A 17743-nucleotide genomic window follows, 5' to 3' on the forward strand; every position below is an offset into this window, starting at 1 on the left:
GGTTTGATAATTTTATTAATTTTGGTTATTATTAGGCTGCTCCAAACTTAGGAACGGCCAATAATAACTTTAGTGACACTGATCCTGACAGCATATCATTCTGGGAATCATCAGAAGCCTACAACATTGTTTCAGAATAGAAACATGTAGCTTTCTATTCTGAAACATTTAGAAAAAAGCCAGTTCACATCGGGATCCGATCTGTTCTAGCTGACAAACAGTGACAGCAAATTCAGTAAATACCACACTGAATGGGATCAGGTGTATGAAAAACTGAACACTTTCATTAATGGATGCCTCAATACTGAGGAACTCATTAATGATTCTCAGGGGTTACTGGCATTACAGAGCCCCAAATAGCTGATCGTGTACGTGATCAGTCATTTGGGCACTTAGTGGCAGGGACGTACAGTGTACGTCTCCTGTCAATAAGAGGTCAAACTGCAATGAATCATATTGGGATACTGCTTCTATATGTAAGCTAAGCTGTGAAAGAAAAAAAATAATTCCACAGATAAATATGTACTACAAGCTAATACTGTCGCTGAGACAGTCCGTGAAAATCCTTCTGTTCCGTTATATCACATACAGCTTTAAGGCATCCCCCATGCATGTTTATTAAAGGATTTATAGTATGTATTTTCAGTGTTGTCCTTGAAGCCACTTGGAATTACCCTCTCCCCCTGTATGTAATTTGTATTTTATTTGTTTGTATTTGTACATGTCCCCTATTCCTTTTTTGACAGTAGTTACCCTATTAGTCCTTCAAAAAGGGCCAAAATGTACTAACATGATTTAATTTCAATAGATTTAAATGTCATTTGCTGCTAAATTTGAGTTCCTGAATGGTGAATCAAACCTGGGAACATTTGCTCATCCCTAAATGTGAAGAACATTGTAAACTAGTTAGTGCAGTAAATGTTAAATGCAATAAAGGTTTCATATTTTCAATGTGAATATGCAAAAATGGACCAAACTTGAAAGAAACAATTACTGAGAGAAAAATTGGAGATCACCATTGCTGACCTTTTCTTTTCAATAAAATGCTAACTGCCTGGCTCTCACATTAAACTAATGGCGTCAATGCTTTGAGTAACTAATCTGAAACAAAAATGCAGATCAGGAGTTCTGGCATCACTGACTTCCCTGACCAGCTTGTTAGCTTTGGGTCAGTGACTCAGAACGTATTGAAGCCATTGCATCAGTGTCACCAAGAGATTACTTTTTCTCTTGGAAAACTGCAATACTTTCAACATTTCCTGTGCATGTTATGTACAAAAAATGTCAATAAAGACCAATTACAAATGTGGCAGATTCAGGTATTTAAATCAGCATGGACTTTTTAAGTACAGATGTTCTACATAACGGAATTTAATTATTTCCTCTAAAGGCAAATTGAGTGTTTTTTGTAAACCTCTGGAGACAGCCTCATACAAATCACTGGAAGGGAACAACAATATGTTGTTGGGATGCTGCTCGTTTCTATTGCAATATTTTCAGTTTTTGGAAGAATAAAACTATCTTCTGTGTTATGCCTTGGAGCTGTTATGTTTACATACAGTGATAACTGCATTGTAAACATGTCTCAACAAATTCTTCTTACATAAACAGAGGATAAGTGAAGATTAAATATCCAATCTAAATATGATGTTTGAAAATGATATTTGTATGCACTCAGTATGTAGTCCCATTTTGCTCAATTCACATTAAACATAAAACACTGTCATTTTCTGCTGTTAAATCCAGATAATCTAAAGCCTGGAAAAGACCTGGATTTTCAAAAAAGTGCTAAATATTTCCCATTGTCAGAGGACGCAGTTTTGCATTGTAGTTTACCAGCTTCTCTGGCGTTGCTAAGCATTCTGAACAGCCAGAACACAGGTAGAGCTACTTCTAGGTCAAACCCACAGCCTTTGATGTTCACAGCTTAGTGCACACGCCCAGACACATCCTGTCAAACCACACTGCTTGGCATGCCTAGAGATTTGATTCCATGCTCACTGTATTTCTTGTCAGTGGGGAATGATTACAGTGCAAAGCCTCTGCTAAATTATCTCTATACTTTCCATTTGCTTAATAGCGTCTGGATATTTTAAACAGGGTCATTTCTACGTATTGGGTTCATATTGTCCAAGTATTTTACAGCTATAGCCCTGACTTTAAAGTTGCAATATGTTTTAAACTAGATTACGATGTGCTCAGAGCAGAATTTGATGATCATGTGGAGGAAGTTTTTAGATTATACTTACATGGCAATCATGTTTATGACACTATAATAATTTACAAGATAAAAGACCTAAGAGTGAAAAAAAAAAAATAAGATCTAGCGCCTTCGTGATTGCATATCTTGTCTGTCTTGCAGCAAGTAAAGGCCTCAATGCTCATAAATATGAAGATGGCAATGAGACAAGCATGCCAGAGCAATGTAAATCACACCCGCGTGTGCCTCGTTTGTCAAGGGCTTTGACACCGGCTACAGTTCTTGCTTGACATAATGGAGGGGTAGGAAGCAGAGGTGCTGGAAGATTAAAATCCCTAACTAAGATTTACCGAGTAATTTTCATAACACTGCTAGCAGTCCCTATAATGGAAGTTATCATTTCTCCTTTTTGGCATTATGAAGAAAGACAAATGAGCTTAACATTGTATTACTCTAAATGATTGCATTTTTCTTAATCATCTAAATGAAACTGTGTTAACATTATTCTGAGTCTTTTCCCATTTATATTTTTTAATAAACAGAAAAATGGTCTTGGCTTCAGCACACTTGTAACACAATTTCACACGTTGTACTATATACCTGCTTTCAATATGCTAAATAGATACTGTATTTTATGTCACTATACATTTTCGACTACGGTAATAAAAGAAAGGTGTGTGTTTTTTAATAATAAAAATTGCTACCCCCGCACTGCAATGATTAACTGCTCGTTTGTGTTTGGGTAACAAAAATAAGTTTTTCCTCACCCGATGCTCTAAGCTGCTTCTAAGACTGGTCCATGGAATGTCTCTCCTCCTCCTCTGCATAGGCCTGTAAATCATTATGTCTATACACTGTGTATACATGCAAGGATGCTGAGGTAGATTGCAATGTGCAGAGGAGGAGGAGGCAGGCTGGATGGTACGCTGTGACAGCTGGCCGGCATGGAGCTTCAGGTGAATATATCTTTGTTTTTTTTCTCCCTAGACACAAACGAGAACGTAACCCTTGCAGTTTGGGGGTAGCCCCAATGCAAGTGTTAATAAAAAGTTTTCCTGGAGTTTTTCTTTAACCTCTTGCCGTCCGCCCGTTAAGAAAAAACGGACGGACGGCAGACTCGCATCAGCGGGTTGCCGTCTCCAGACGGCATATTTTTCCCCCTAGCGCGCGCACGGGCAGGAAAGACCCGCTCGTTTCTACAGCCGTTAACGGCTGAAATTTTCTGTAATTCTTCCTTAATATATTCAAAAATAAAAACCCCAGTGGTGAATAAATACCACTAAAATAAAGCTCTATGTGTCCCCAAAAAAGGGTATAAAATTAATTTCAGTACAGCGCTGCATGACGGAATAAATGTCAGTCAAAGTACCGCAGCGCTGAATACTGAAAAATGGCCTGGATGGGAAGGGGGTTTAACACCCCGGATGTCAACTGGTTAACTTTGAAACTGTTCAGAATAGACTGAAATCTGCACAAAGGCCTTTACCAAAGAAACATCTAAAAAGGTAAGAAATATTTTTTAAAACCTCACTGTAGGTATGCTGTGTGAATTGTGTGAATGAGAACACATAAAAAACATATGGTGGGTTTTTATCAAATTTTACTGCAAAAATGGAAGTACACTTCAAGTAGTGATGTTGGATGGTAAACTCCTGGGGGGGGGCAGATACTGACATGGCTGGTGAAAAATTGCTCTGTAAAGTGCTTTCTGGACTGTATATACAATATATTATTAAGAGTCTTCTGTGAACCAGAAAGGCATTTACTATGTCTTGAGGGTTTTCTTTGTTTGTTTGTTTTTTTGCCCAGGATCATATTTACCATCCTAGGGTAATGTCCTGGTGGTCATTTTGGTGTCTTTCTTTGAAATCTCTCATCAGCCTCCCTCTTCTTCTGTGTCTGCAGGGCACTTTTTACTAAATCTAGCAACAAGGAGGAGGGGTTTGAATCAAGGACCACAGTAGCAAATAAGGGAATGTGCCTAGCTTAAGTCCACATTTGACAGCAGCTTTGGACATTTCATACATCACCTGCATATGTGGATCCTCAGTGGCTCATGAGGAGAATTGCTTCATTAAACAAGGTGCTGGCAAGAAGGATATCCATGCTCTGACATTGGACATGTGTCAAGGCCTGCACAGTGTGGCCTAGCTTTGGATAAATGGCTATCCAGACCCCTGATATTTCCCCAGAGCCCCCAACAGAAAAGTAAAAACATAAATAAATGAAAATAAACAATTAGAAAAAATGTTTTTCGGTTTCAGCCTGACAAATATTTTATTTTCAGTTTCAGTCTGAAAATTCAATTTCGGTGCATCTCTAATGTAAACCCAATAACTAAACTCTCGTATAATGAAACAAGTAAATGTAATTTCAAAAGTTGTTTCCAATCATTTAAATTTGTAGCTGAATACCTGATGACCCAGCCATGAAGGACCTAGTTCAGCCACTTTGTGTTATGAGGTGACAACTTGGGCTCCTGCATTGTCACCCTGTCACATCCACCTGGTGGAGACTACAAGCAGCCTAGCAGATATACATTGCATATACATTGCAAATGCATGGTCCATTGTTGGCATGCTGTGCAGAGCATGAAAACCCTATTTCATGAAAAAATACATCATAGCAATTGTTTATAATACATAAAGGAAATGTTACCCAATTAGGGGACACAACGTGTAATTTAGGATTAGGCATGTCAGACATAATCATTATTGAAATGGTGTGGTATGATCTGAAAGGAACAATTGAAGGAAAATGTAATACAAAATATATGAGAACTGAAACACTTTCCTATAGAGGAATGGGTCACAATACCCTCCAATCGTTGTGTAGATCTGATCAGCAGCTAAAGAAACCATTTTGTTAAGGTTATTGCCAATAGAGGAGGTTCCACTAGTCTCTAAATATAAGGAATCACATTTTTTTCCATCAATGACCTTGAATGTTTAAACTATGGCATAGTTAAAATATGAAATTTTTAAACAAGGCTGTCTATATTTATTACTATGACTTAGATCTAGATCAAGTCAAATGTTAGAACTTATTCATGCAGAAATCCAGGAAGTCCCTGAGGGTTCACAAACTTATTTTGTGTAAAGTTGTTAGGAAAAATCAAAAAGTGCTTGAGCATGTATGGTTATAAATAAAAAACCCAAGCTAGCATAGGGACTCTACAGCACATGACATCTGCATTTTAAACACACAATTTCAGTGAAGTCTAGTTTTATAATGCATAAAGAAATATTTATAATTAAACAGTAAACTGCCCTGAGGCTACATGTTTTTAGACTTCTATTGACAAGAAAAATGAGCCATTGAGTATGCATGACCAACAGTTTACCTGCTAACCACCATGTTTATCACGTCTTTTGGCAATGTTAAAATATATCTACATCCAATCCTTTTTTTAATTTTGGATAGAGTATAAAAGAGTTAAAACCTCTTGTCAGTTTTTTTTCCATGTTTCTCTCATTACAGAGATTTTCCTTTACTTCCTGTCCTGTACAATCAACTGGAAGTGAGAGGAAATCTTTCCAATGTCAGGGATATCCCCTCTTAGACAGTTGTCATGGGAACAAGTGTTCCCATTGGAAGATTTCCCTTCTATACCTGTTCTGGTGGATTTACCCTCAATTTCCACACAGACAGCCAAAAAAACTGACACTGTTGTTAATCCCCTATCAATCTATGCAACTCTAAGAAAAAACTAGTCCACACTAGGCATCTTTGTCTTTAGTTATACTTTAAATGACAGACAATATTTTGTATGTAAATATGTTGAATATTTAACTTTTGTATTTGTTTGGAGCCAATTTGGTCTATGTAACATTTAAGCTTTTCCATTTTAATCTGTTAGGAAAAAAACTTTATTCCCTAACTATTGTTGTAAGGAAAATCAGTCATATGAAATTCCTCCTTGCTGCACCCCAGAAGTCCACCAAAATCGACCTCCGACATTTGGACTCGCAGTTGGTCAGAGTTTTGGTGGCTGCATTGTGTCGTGGAATCATGCCCACAAAGGGAGATTCTTGTTTGGAAGTTGGGATAATGAGGAGAAAGAATACTTTGAAAAGGATAAACAGGACCACCACTAAAGGGAGACACATTCAAAATGTAGCTGGCTGGATATGCACGGACACAAATCTTGCACACAATATGGTGCACTCTACGGGTTGTGGGGCAGCCACATGAATCAAATACACTTTTGAGATTCCCCAAGCTATTCTGTGTGCTAGAATTCTTGCAAGATCACTTTTCCTAGTTTCCCCTCAAACACCAGGTACATGATGGAGGGTAGCATGCTACCACCTGCAGTTTCTCAACTGACTCGTCTGCTAGGCAACAATATATACACATACACAGATCCTTATATGGCAGATGCAATAGCTTCCAAACATTTACATTAATCTGTAAACAGCATTTACATGATACAATTTTATACAGATTTATAGTGAATTTGCAACTGAGCATAAAGGCACTAGTGATATAATGTGACAATCTCTAGAAGTAGGAATGTTTAGCTTAGTCACACAAGGCCCCTTTATATATTTGTATAATTTAATATCCCTGGGTGGGCAGTGCTGAGAAATATGTACATCAGCAAAAATTATTTAAAAAAAGACAAGATAATAACATACATCAATTTCCCAAATGAGTTGAAATAAAAAGGGAGAAAAAAAAGAAACTTTACTGATTGGGCAGTATTGTTTCATCCTGTCGGATTGAATTGTATTATCAAAAATTCCATAATGACCTTGTTTTTGAATATACTCTCTGGACAAATTATGGACATGCCAGCCAATTCTGATGGCTGGATAAGGTGGTTAGTATTTCCAACACCAGCTCATTATTCCAATCACAGCAAATCCAAAGATCACCTGACTGCCATTAACAGGGTCAATTTAAACATTTTGTTGGTCAATATGTTGTTTATAACACCAGGACATACAATTTTGCATGTACACATATCGCAAAATGAATACTACCAGAAGAAATACGTTCCCTTTCCCTATGACTAATATTTTTTATTTTGTTAGAGATGAAACATTTAAGGGCTTGTGAGGTTATCTATGGCCACATGCCTACAAGTCCTGCCAGAGATTCGTTAGCAAGCAGCTAGGCTTTAATTCAGGTCTACAAGCCTATTCAGGTTCTATTCTATAAGCATTTGTCCACTTGAATAAATTAGGAACATATCTGTAATATCATACTATTTTTTTATGTAATGTTACACATTGTATTGTGGAATTAGGCTTGTATGTCAAAGCTTCAATTTTAAGAAAGTCAAAATTGCTTTTACTACCACGGTTTACTTTTGTATATTAGCCCATTTTTCCAAAGGACAAAAGGAATACAAATTAGCATAATTTATTTTAACAAAATAGACAATGTTTTTAAACCATTTACATTCGGTTGACAACTTTAAATGTTGTATGGTCAATCCCAATGCCCTTTAAAAAATATTTGGATAGCAACCACTTAAATCTCTTTTGTCTCTCTGATTCTCTTATAGCTATGGCCAAATATGTTTCAGATCATGCTGTAGATCCTACAGTAGAGGAGGAGAAGACATCTAGTCGCACCTAATCTACCCATATGTGTAGCTAAAACCTTTTTAAAAGCAACTCCATGCATGTGACATTGATCAGTGAACTGCTAACCTAATCCAAGAAACATTGCAAGTGTATCTTTGACAGTCATAAAGTACATTTGGTTTACCTTTATTTGTCTGCCAAGGATGTATATTGTACAACATGGTAATCAAAAGAGCTAAAAAATATTCAAAGAGGTGAGCTTGTTTTAAATTTCAGATGGATTTGTTTGCACATGGCAAAGCTACCTGATCACTACTACATTAAAATGGGTGCCACCACCTGCATCCCCAGTCCAACGGTTCACCTTGTTCTACTATGAACCTGCAGCCAACATCACAATACTAAGAAAGGGAGGTCAAAGAATCTATCATTTTTGCACCAAGTAAATCTGGTAATGTACATCATTGAACATTTCCAGGTTTACTGCCAGAGTCTCAGGGCCTTGAGTTAAAGGAGAACTATGAGGGGAGTGCTTTTCACTCATAGTTCTAATAGATCAGTGAAAAAAAGGTAAATGTAGAAAAAGAAAAAAAAATAATAAAATAAAAACATCAACAACCACAGAATACACATGCACACAGTGAGGACCCGTGTACACACTGTGGCAGTGCATGACAATGCCACAGTGCAGTTTGGCAACTTTTGCACCCAGGACTCTCAGCCAGAGGGGCTGAGAGGGTCCAGAATGTAAACCATTTTATAAAAGAGTTAAAAGAGTATGGGAACAATTTTAGGGACATTTACTTTTAATGTAAACAGATAGGGCAGAAATAATCTTTTAATGCATTGCTTATTTACTGTTTTGTTTGTGTTCATTTTCTGTTTCACAAGTGTGCACATTTTTTTTGCCCCACTCTCTTTGTTATTCATTACCTCCACACACTCTAGTCTTTTATACAAAATGGAAAAACGTGGAGATCATGTTGTGTTTTTGTGCTTTAAAAGAAATGCACTGTATTTTTTTTTTAAACTTAGTTTTGATAAAGTTACATAGGTATTGTTGGATTTTATAGTCTTTAGATTGTATGTTATTTTGAAACTATAGGGTTTGGGGAGTGTTTAGAGATTTCTCAAGTCTGTACATATTTACACTCCAGTTAAACATAAACATTTCTCATTTAAACTGACTCGGAGCACACAGAGATTGCCTGTTTAATGGCCCTGGTTGGCATTCATGTTCTGCAGCTAGCTGAATCCATATAGTTGCTAGTATCCTAATCTTCTTATTTTTTTTGCATGTATACACATTATACATTTATGGTGCTTCGGGGTGAACTCTGCTCTGTACTTTGAAAAGGCTTACAATAATGTGTATACATGCAAAAAAAATAAGAAGATTAGGATACTAGCAACTATATGGATTCAGCTAGCTGCAGAACATGAATGCCAACCAGGGCCATTAAACAGGCAATCTCTGTGTGCTCCGAGTCAGTTTAAATGAGAAATGTTTATGTTTGACTGGAGTGTAAATCTAGAACTAAATCTTAAGTAAAGAAGGAGGTGATGATCATATAATTTATTTCAAGTAAACTGGATTTAGTGCTATTTATTTGTTTACAGAAGCAAGAATGTTCTATTGAAGGTGTTATCTGTGAAATCGAAGAGCTTTCCTTGTACCAACTGGGCTAACCCTTTCAAAGATCAGTTGAACTCACAGAACTAGAAATGCAGAAAGAAAGACATTGTACTAGACATGTAAGCTGCGGAAAAATTCGGTTTGGATATTTAGTTATTCCGGGAATCGGATCCGAAATTTAATTCGGTTCGGGTTTTGGATTCGGGTGAAATCCAAGTTAGTTTCGGATGAGTTTACGAATATTCGTTGTGAATACCACAGAAAACCAAATACAGATATTAATACTAAAGCTGAATCTCCTAGACCCGAATGGCATTCGGATCCGAATTGCAATCGGGAGCTCCCAAATGCCATTCGGGTCTGGGAGCCTCAGCTTTAGTAATATATGTATATGGCTCCCAGACCCGAATGGCATTCGGGTCTAGGAGCCTCAGCTTTAGTATATGTATATAATGTATATGGCCGTAATAAAAATTTGTGTTCAAACTCATTCGGATGCATTCAATCGAAAAACACATCTGATTGACCAGAAAAGTCACATGTCCGATTCAGTCTCGTTTTTGAACTAAATTCGTACGGGATCCAAAATTCAGAAATGGAAATTCGGATTCGGACACATTCGGATGTATTGGGATTCAGACATTTGGATGTGTCCGAATTTCTGAAAATTTGTCCGAATTTTTATTCGGAAACTAAACGAATCACACATGTCTCCATTGTACAAAGTCCATTTTCATAATCTTATCTCTACCTTTCAGTTACAGTAGTTATGCAGAGCGTGTAAATATCACTGTTTAGTGTAATAAATAGTACAGTTATGCTATGCCATACAGGCTAAGACAAGCCCTGCAGGCTGAACAAGTAAATTCACTCGATTCTTCCATCCATGCTAAACAGTGGAAATCTCCACTGCTAGCCGTTGTAATTTGTGTTGATTTTTCGATCGAAGTTTACCATAAAAAAGTTGGTACACATTAATGTGAAATACTTTTTATATTATACATTAGAATTTTGCATGTCTTTTTTAGCTTAGTTTGAAAATGAAATTAGGGCATTCTCTGAGCTGCAATCACAAACTATCTCTGTCTTGCGAGGGTTGTAAAGTAATTAAAAAAACATACGATCTGCCCATCTTGGACAGGCAGATCGTACTTGTGATCATGCAAGCCCGCCCCCCTGAGAGCGGGCTTCCAATGACTGCAATGCTGAACAGGCAGTGTGCGCGTGCGCACACCGACCCGTTCGGCAGTTGTCTCTCGATCATGTTAAAAACTAGCCGAAAATCGTACGATTCTCGGCTAGTTTTCCAACATGCTCGACATACAAAAGTCGTGCGACCGTACAGTAGGAACGGTTGCACGCCTTCCATACACTGCACAATTCTCGTACAATCGCGGGATTTCCCGCGATTCTCGTACGAGAATCGTGCAGTGTATGGGCACCTTTGGAATCATCAGAGTGCTTGCCAATTGCCAACAACATAATTTGCACAACAGCAGAGAAACATTTTTGCAAAGTATTTTTTCATAATGGACTTACCAAATCCAAAAGCCTTTGAGCCGCCAATGCTTTGAGAAGCTTGTACGCTGGTGGATGTGTATAATCCAGTCACCATGAGGCCATCAAAGTAGGTGCTAGTTGAAATGGTTACTGTAAGGAAAGCAAAGTTTATTTAATCAGCTTTCTACAAAACAAAAACAATCATATAACAATTACTCTGGCACAATCAACATTTGTGGACAACATCTGCATATTTTTCAAAACATTTTATCATTTGCATTAGGCTACATTTAGATTTAGCAGGGATTGCAGATCAAATAGTTTTATAAATATGAGAGCACACTATAATTTTCTAGATGATTAGGATTTCAGTAACAAGGTGCAATTTATATTGGCCTATCACTACGAGGGACTGCCTCATTGGTCATTAAGCTTTTGTGGAAAGGACAAAATATCACAAGTAGTACTGAGCGCCCTTAAAATACATACATTCATAGAGACCTAAATAAATGGCAAAATTATGTTAAACATATGTTACCCATCTTTATGGGATAAAGTATAATGGAAAGTCTGATATACTTACCTTTCCTAAAGATAAATATACTCCAGGCTTCATCCAGTCCTACCCACATAACCAAAAGCTTAGGCATTTGGTCAAGTGAACTTTGCTAAAGGGGAGGATCAGATCTGAATCAGAGGCTTCTGATTCAGCACTGGAAAGAGCTTGGGGCAGAATTTTCTCCAGTAACCCTTGTGTTACCCTGTATACATTTATACTCCAGATCTATAGCTAAACGATTTAAAGTGTGTTTAAAGTCAAAGGTTTTTTACATTTTGGATAGATTGGTAAAGGATGTTTGTCAGGTTTTCAATAAAAGAGATTGGGGCCACCAACTGTCATCGGTGACAACAGTTTAACAGAGCATTTCACTCACTTTGGAGGGATTCCTGATGTGTCTACAAGACAGGAGGTGAAGGGAATTCTCTCCATTGGGACACAGATGGGAAAAACCTGAAAAGGGTTTTAATTCTCCCCTACTCTAACCAAAATGAAAAAAAAATGTTTTGGCTATAGATGAATTTTAACATAGCTTTATGTTGTATGTATACATGATTATAGCAAGAAAAACATTAACATTTAAAACAATAAATAAAACCTTAAATAAAATGGTTAAAAATCCCCTACTTGCCTTGACCCAGTTGGCAGGCAAAAAAACATGTTCTTTGTCAGCAAGTCTAATTGCTCCTGACCCTGCCTCTTCTTCTTCCTGTTTTATTACTGCTGCACAGCAGATTACAAGCAGCCAATATCAAGTCAAAAGCAAGTAAACCAGTTGCATTAACAAAATATAATTTTAATAATTTATAATGAATTCAAAGATGCAATAATCTGAGCCCTTTATATCTGCCTGGGGTTTAGCTTCAAGCAGGTAGATCCACAAGAAACAACAATGCATAAAGTGCAATGACACATGACCAGACATATTTCACTTTACTAAATCTGATCAGTGAAGGAATACTGCCTGTTATTAAAGTGACATTAAAGTCACATATTTTTTCCTTCCCCCCATGCTGCTTTAAGGACTCACCTTAAATGTTGCCTCTTGATCCGATCATCTTCTTCCTTCCACTTGTATTCAGCGCTGGTGCCGTTCTCTGATCCAGCGCAGACTCCACGTGTCCCACAGTGTCTGTCCAATGTGCACGCTCCCAGCTGCGTGCATTCACCTCCATTGTGTCACCTCCACTGTGTCTCTCGCATGTGCCTGCACTCATCGTCTTGCACGGCTGCTCAAGAATCTTCGGACAGGAGCGAGCGGCGGAGACACAGGCAAGTTTTTACCTTTTTGGTAACTTTTTAATTTGTTCAAATGTTTTTGCATATATCTACTGCTTGCTAGTCGTAGATATATGCAAAAAAAAAGATAAGGAGAGTTTAATTCTACTTAAATTTTGAGCTAATAAATGGAGGTTTGAATCACATCCCCAGAAACAATAACTGAAATATAGTTCATATTTCCAGCTTAGAACTTTAACATTTCTTTTAGTTAACTAATTATTTGGGTCACATCTGAACTAATAGCTCCTGACTCCTGCCCAGACTGTCCCAATAAACCAGCAATATAGGTCTATGAAAACATATTAACTGAAATCATCACTCACTGAAAGTAGAATAAAAGAGTTCAATATTTAATTGTTCATAGTGATTTAATTACACTGTTTACCAGCTACCCAACAATAAAGAACAAGGCTTCTGAAACTGAATATTCCCATAGAACATAATGAAATTTGTCAGGAGTTGATTTGGCAAAATCATTCTACTATAACACCAGAAAAAAAATAAAGGTCCTAAGGGTTAATAAACAAGCTAAATCAGGCATAAAAGACATGATTTGGAAGCTTAGTCATAACTGCTAATTTCAACTTTGATAAATGCAGTTTGACTGACAGTAATTCTGCTAGCCTTTTGCACATTTGCATGAATTCAGTTTCTTGGTTGTTCTCATTTTTTAAAGCCTAATTGAACTTTCGATTTAAATCAGCTAAGTATATTCCAGGTGAATCAAAACAAAAGGTGTGCAACGTCTCACAGTTAATTTTCTTTAGAAAGCAGCCATAGTCTGTCCCCTGCCAGCATGCTATTGAGGAGGACCTTTGTTTTCTGTGTGAAAGTGGTGCTTTCTGTAGAGGTCTGACACACCCCCTGTTACAGGTCAGACTCAGTAGGGGGCGTGTTGGGCCTCTGCAGAAAGATCACTGCTTCCACACAGAGAACAGGTGTCCTTCTCTGCAGCATGCTGCCAGCAGACAGGCTTTTCTACTCAGACTGTGTCTGCTTGCTAAAGGATACAAATTAGACTATGCACACCTTTTGTTTTAATGCACCAGGAATGTATTTAGCCTATTGAAACTGAAAGTTTACAAGTTACAACCTAAAGCCATTTTATTGCATTGACACAACACACAAATAAACTGTGTATGTATTTATATTATAAAACAGATCACATTCATGTCATTGTTGAAACCATTGATGAACCATCCAAAAAACAGTCCAGTCTGTTTCCTACATACTTTGTTATTGAAACTTTTCATTTATTACTTCTTTTAATAAAAAAAAAAAAATACAATTCATATTGTTGCTAAATTTTTAAAATTAAAATTTTTAGAATTACCGTAGTAGCTTGATAAATCATGCACGCCCTTTGGTAACAGTTACAATGAAATCTGCAAAGGCATCACTAGGCTTTGTAAGATTTGTATGTTTCAGGAGACAAAGTATAATTTGAAACCAAAATCTTAGGCAAAACCTGAGAAAAGGCTTAACATGAAGGCTTATGATGGAAATACATGGGTATGTTTGTTTTACTATGTTCCTCAGTGCAGGGAAGCTTATCTTTCATGTTTGTAGAAATACCTGTGTGACCCTTTCAGAGTCTCACATTTTGTTAACACAATCTGAAGGCTCTTGACCTAAGGAAGTCAGATTTCACTGATACATTATGTATATTTACTGTGTGCAGAGTTGATGTAGAAAAAAAAATCTCCTGTATAAATATACTCTGTTTGCCACCAGTCAATAGACCGAGAACTATGCATAAATTATATAACTGCATTACACTACTCTGCCAGTTCTTTGAGAACTATACAATGAAAAATAAACAGATAATACCAAAATGTGTAATTACTATGCAATAACAATGGCACAATTCATAAAATAGTATCTAATTGCCTTCAAGAACCAGGCTATACAAAAAAAATAACTATATTATACATTATATACACCAATTATTATTTTAAACTATAATATTTAAATTATTTCAATACAACTTGGTAGCCTACTGATGGCACCCTCTTTGGCCTCCTTTTGCTAGTCTTTGCCGTTTTAATGTTTAGATTTGACCCCCCCAACAACAATTAAGGCAACTTACAAACCCCATCCAAGTGGGTTTCCACTGACTTTAGTAAGCCTTTAACATATTCAGCAAGGTAAGGGAAAACTCCCTTGCAAGAGGAATACCCTGTTTGCTTTGGTAAATCAACCCCCTTGCCTTTGTATCTGTTCCATGATGAGTTGAATGGCATGGTTAGAGATCTACAATTTAGCATACAGTTGATTGCAGGGAGAAAGTAGAAACTGTTTAAGTGGTTTATACCCAAAACCTCTGGAATAAACACCTACATTATACTAGATTTTACCTTTGCAATGTGTTCAAGTCCATCCCCACAACATAATTTAAATGTGTCCCCAGGAATGTTATTTAGCCCAGTATTCTTGAGGATAGATTATTTTACACTCATATTAGAGCATATATATATACACATGGAGCATACATTAAACACGTATTATTAAACAGAAATGCATATCTTTTGTCACTCAGTATACTTCGGGTTCAAACTGGATGTTGACTGGATAGTGGGAGAAAACTAGTTTATGGTTTCTGAATTTAGTATGTTACCTACGCACTCTATGCGGGTCTTTTTTGATCGGGAACTGAGTGATCACATACCACTTATCGCTGAATTGCCGATCTTCTCCCTACAGAGAGTGGTGACTGTCAGTCCGCCCTCCCCTCTCTCTGTTCCTCCAGTGCTGACAGGAGGAATGGATGGGCAAGGGGGTGGGCAGGGAAGGGGGAGTGAATCCTGACAATATTGCAATAGCCTTCTATATGCTGAGTTTTGTGTCACAGGAGGACATTTACTATGTCCTCCTGTGACCCAAAAGAGAACTATGGCCAAAAAAGGGTTGGGCCATAGTTCTCTTTTAAAGGAAACACAGAAGGACACCAATGCAGATTATACATTATTTGACTTTCAAAAATGTATTTGTTGTCTACCTGATATAATGTCCATGTGGATTTTGTTATATAGGTAAGACAACACAGAAGCCTAAAGCTGAGCTCCACTCACCACTACAAAATGGATATGTAGTCCACTCCCCCGTTTCCAGCACAGTCCCAAACGGTGAACTACATTAAAAGATAATATTATCAAGGATACTTTGAGACTGAGAGCTGTAACTTCAAATTGTTATTGTCTACATATTGGAATTTTGCACTGATAACTGTTGACACCAACGTTACTGACATAACAGGTGTGTGATTCTTCAGTACACTCGGGTATTTCAGAAAATGTTTCGGGCTGCTGCTATTGTCAAAGTGTACATATAACTCTCATATGTTTACAAACATGGGCTCTGAAAAAAGTATTATCCTTTTACTATACAATGTAGCAGGGGGTGCAGGGTGTGTGATCTCAGAGTGGCTACAAAGAAGTTCTATCTAGAATCTAATTTTATTAAATGGAAATAATAAGAATTCTGATTATTTATCATAGGCAAGAACACCACTCTTGTGCTCACTTCCCTTTCTCAGGTTTTAATAAGCCCCATTATGTTAGGAAAGTCCACCAGTGAAATATTTGCCCTGGCTCTCCGATGATTTAAAATACAATAAAATGCTAATTTCTGAAGGTAAAGTGAATACATTAGAATTATTTTGTTTTGTATTATTTAAAAAAATGCCTAGAACAATGCAATTTTGTAATTTTTAAAATTGTATGCATTCATTGGCTATCAAATAATTTTCTACTTCATTTCATGGCAATGGTCTTCACTGTCCATGTGTGTGTTAAATAGCTCCCTAGACAATGCTGGGTCTGTGAACACAACTGATAAGTTTCTCTTTCATTTGTTTGCCCCAACTAAAGGTTTGCTTTAAAAGACAGAATAGGGGGCGTGGCTTGGCAATGGCCGTGTGAGCTGTGCTTTCTTTCTGCTCCCGGCTCGACTTCCTGGAAAAAGGGACATACAGCTGCCCATACCCTGTCTCTGACACTATGAGGAGAAGGGGCAAGTCAAGGGGATAGCAATATACCCCCAAGACTGCCTTTAAGAGACTCTTTGTGACCCCCACGTACCTCCCTGAGGAGCGGCCCCCTCGTGTGAGGCCGAGGCCTACGAACACCGGTGAAGCCTCCACACCGACCGGCCTAAATTACGGAGCGACCACTCCGACGAAGAGGCATCTCCCTCCCCTTTCAACGGGGGGAGCTGCCCGCCCCACCGAGAGGCCGAGACACAGGACAGCCGACCCGATTCGCCGCCAGACACCCCTTCTGAGCTGGTAGCAGAGCCGGGGAGATCTGAGGAGAGGGCGTGGCCGCGATCCACAGGCCGCGGTGACGTCATCGCACCCGAGATGGCGGAGATTCGGGACCCAAATGAGAGCAGGACCCCTCCGACTGCACCCTGAGGTAAGGGGCTTATTGTGGCTACCCCACCCCACAAGGACCAGACACCCAATCTGCCCTGCACATCCAGGGAGCCAGCAGACTGGTCCCTCCCCCCAGTGATAGACACTACTGAAGACTCCATGGGCTCATGGAGATCTGAACCCATATTGCACTCCCTCCAGGACTCTCCAGCAGGGGCCCTGGAGTTGTCTCCTTCTCCTGGGATACTGGATGCTGATCTTAGGTGCCTTATCAGTGCTCTTCCCACTAAAGCAGACCTGGCATCCACCTTCCCTACTAAAGCTGACTTTGAATCTTTTGCTACCCGCATTGAAACTGCATACAAGCAGGACCTGGCCAAAGTTAAACAGGAACTCTCCACCATCACCTCGCAGGTTGCCTCAGTGGAACAAACGCAATATGACCTTCTCCGTAGGGTCGATACCTTAGAGACCGCCCAATCCACTTCTCAACAACAACTGTCTGCCGCTGTCCATCTAGATGACTTGGATAATCAGGGCAGACGGAATAATGTACGCATTCGGGGACTCCCTGAATCTACTGGCCCCTCGGACCTCCTGTCCACTGTCCGGGATATTTTCAACCTTTACTTGGATAACCCTCCTGATACGCCCA

The 17743-nt window shown here is 38.4% G+C and overlaps 1 protein-coding gene across 1 annotated transcript in view; it reads right to left on the reverse strand.

The window, feature by feature from the left end:
• The window catches only part of LOC108795226 (reelin-like), a gene marked incomplete at its 3' end in the record, with an annotated part of 220259 nt that overhangs the window by 160288 nt on the left and 42228 nt on the right, over window positions 1-17743 (reverse strand). Inside the window, exon 2 of the mRNA XM_018566433.1 lies at window positions 10913-11023. Within this exon, the coding sequence (XP_018421935.1) occupies window positions 10913-11023 (111 nt within the window). The remainder of the gene's footprint in view (window positions 1-10912; window positions 11024-17743) is intronic.

This window comes from Nanorana parkeri, unplaced genomic scaffold (assembly GCF_000935625.1).
Source record: "Nanorana parkeri isolate BGI_ZX_2015 unplaced genomic scaffold, ASM93562v1 scaffold949, whole genome shotgun sequence".
NCBI lineage: Eukaryota > Metazoa > Chordata > Amphibia > Anura > Dicroglossidae > Nanorana > Nanorana parkeri.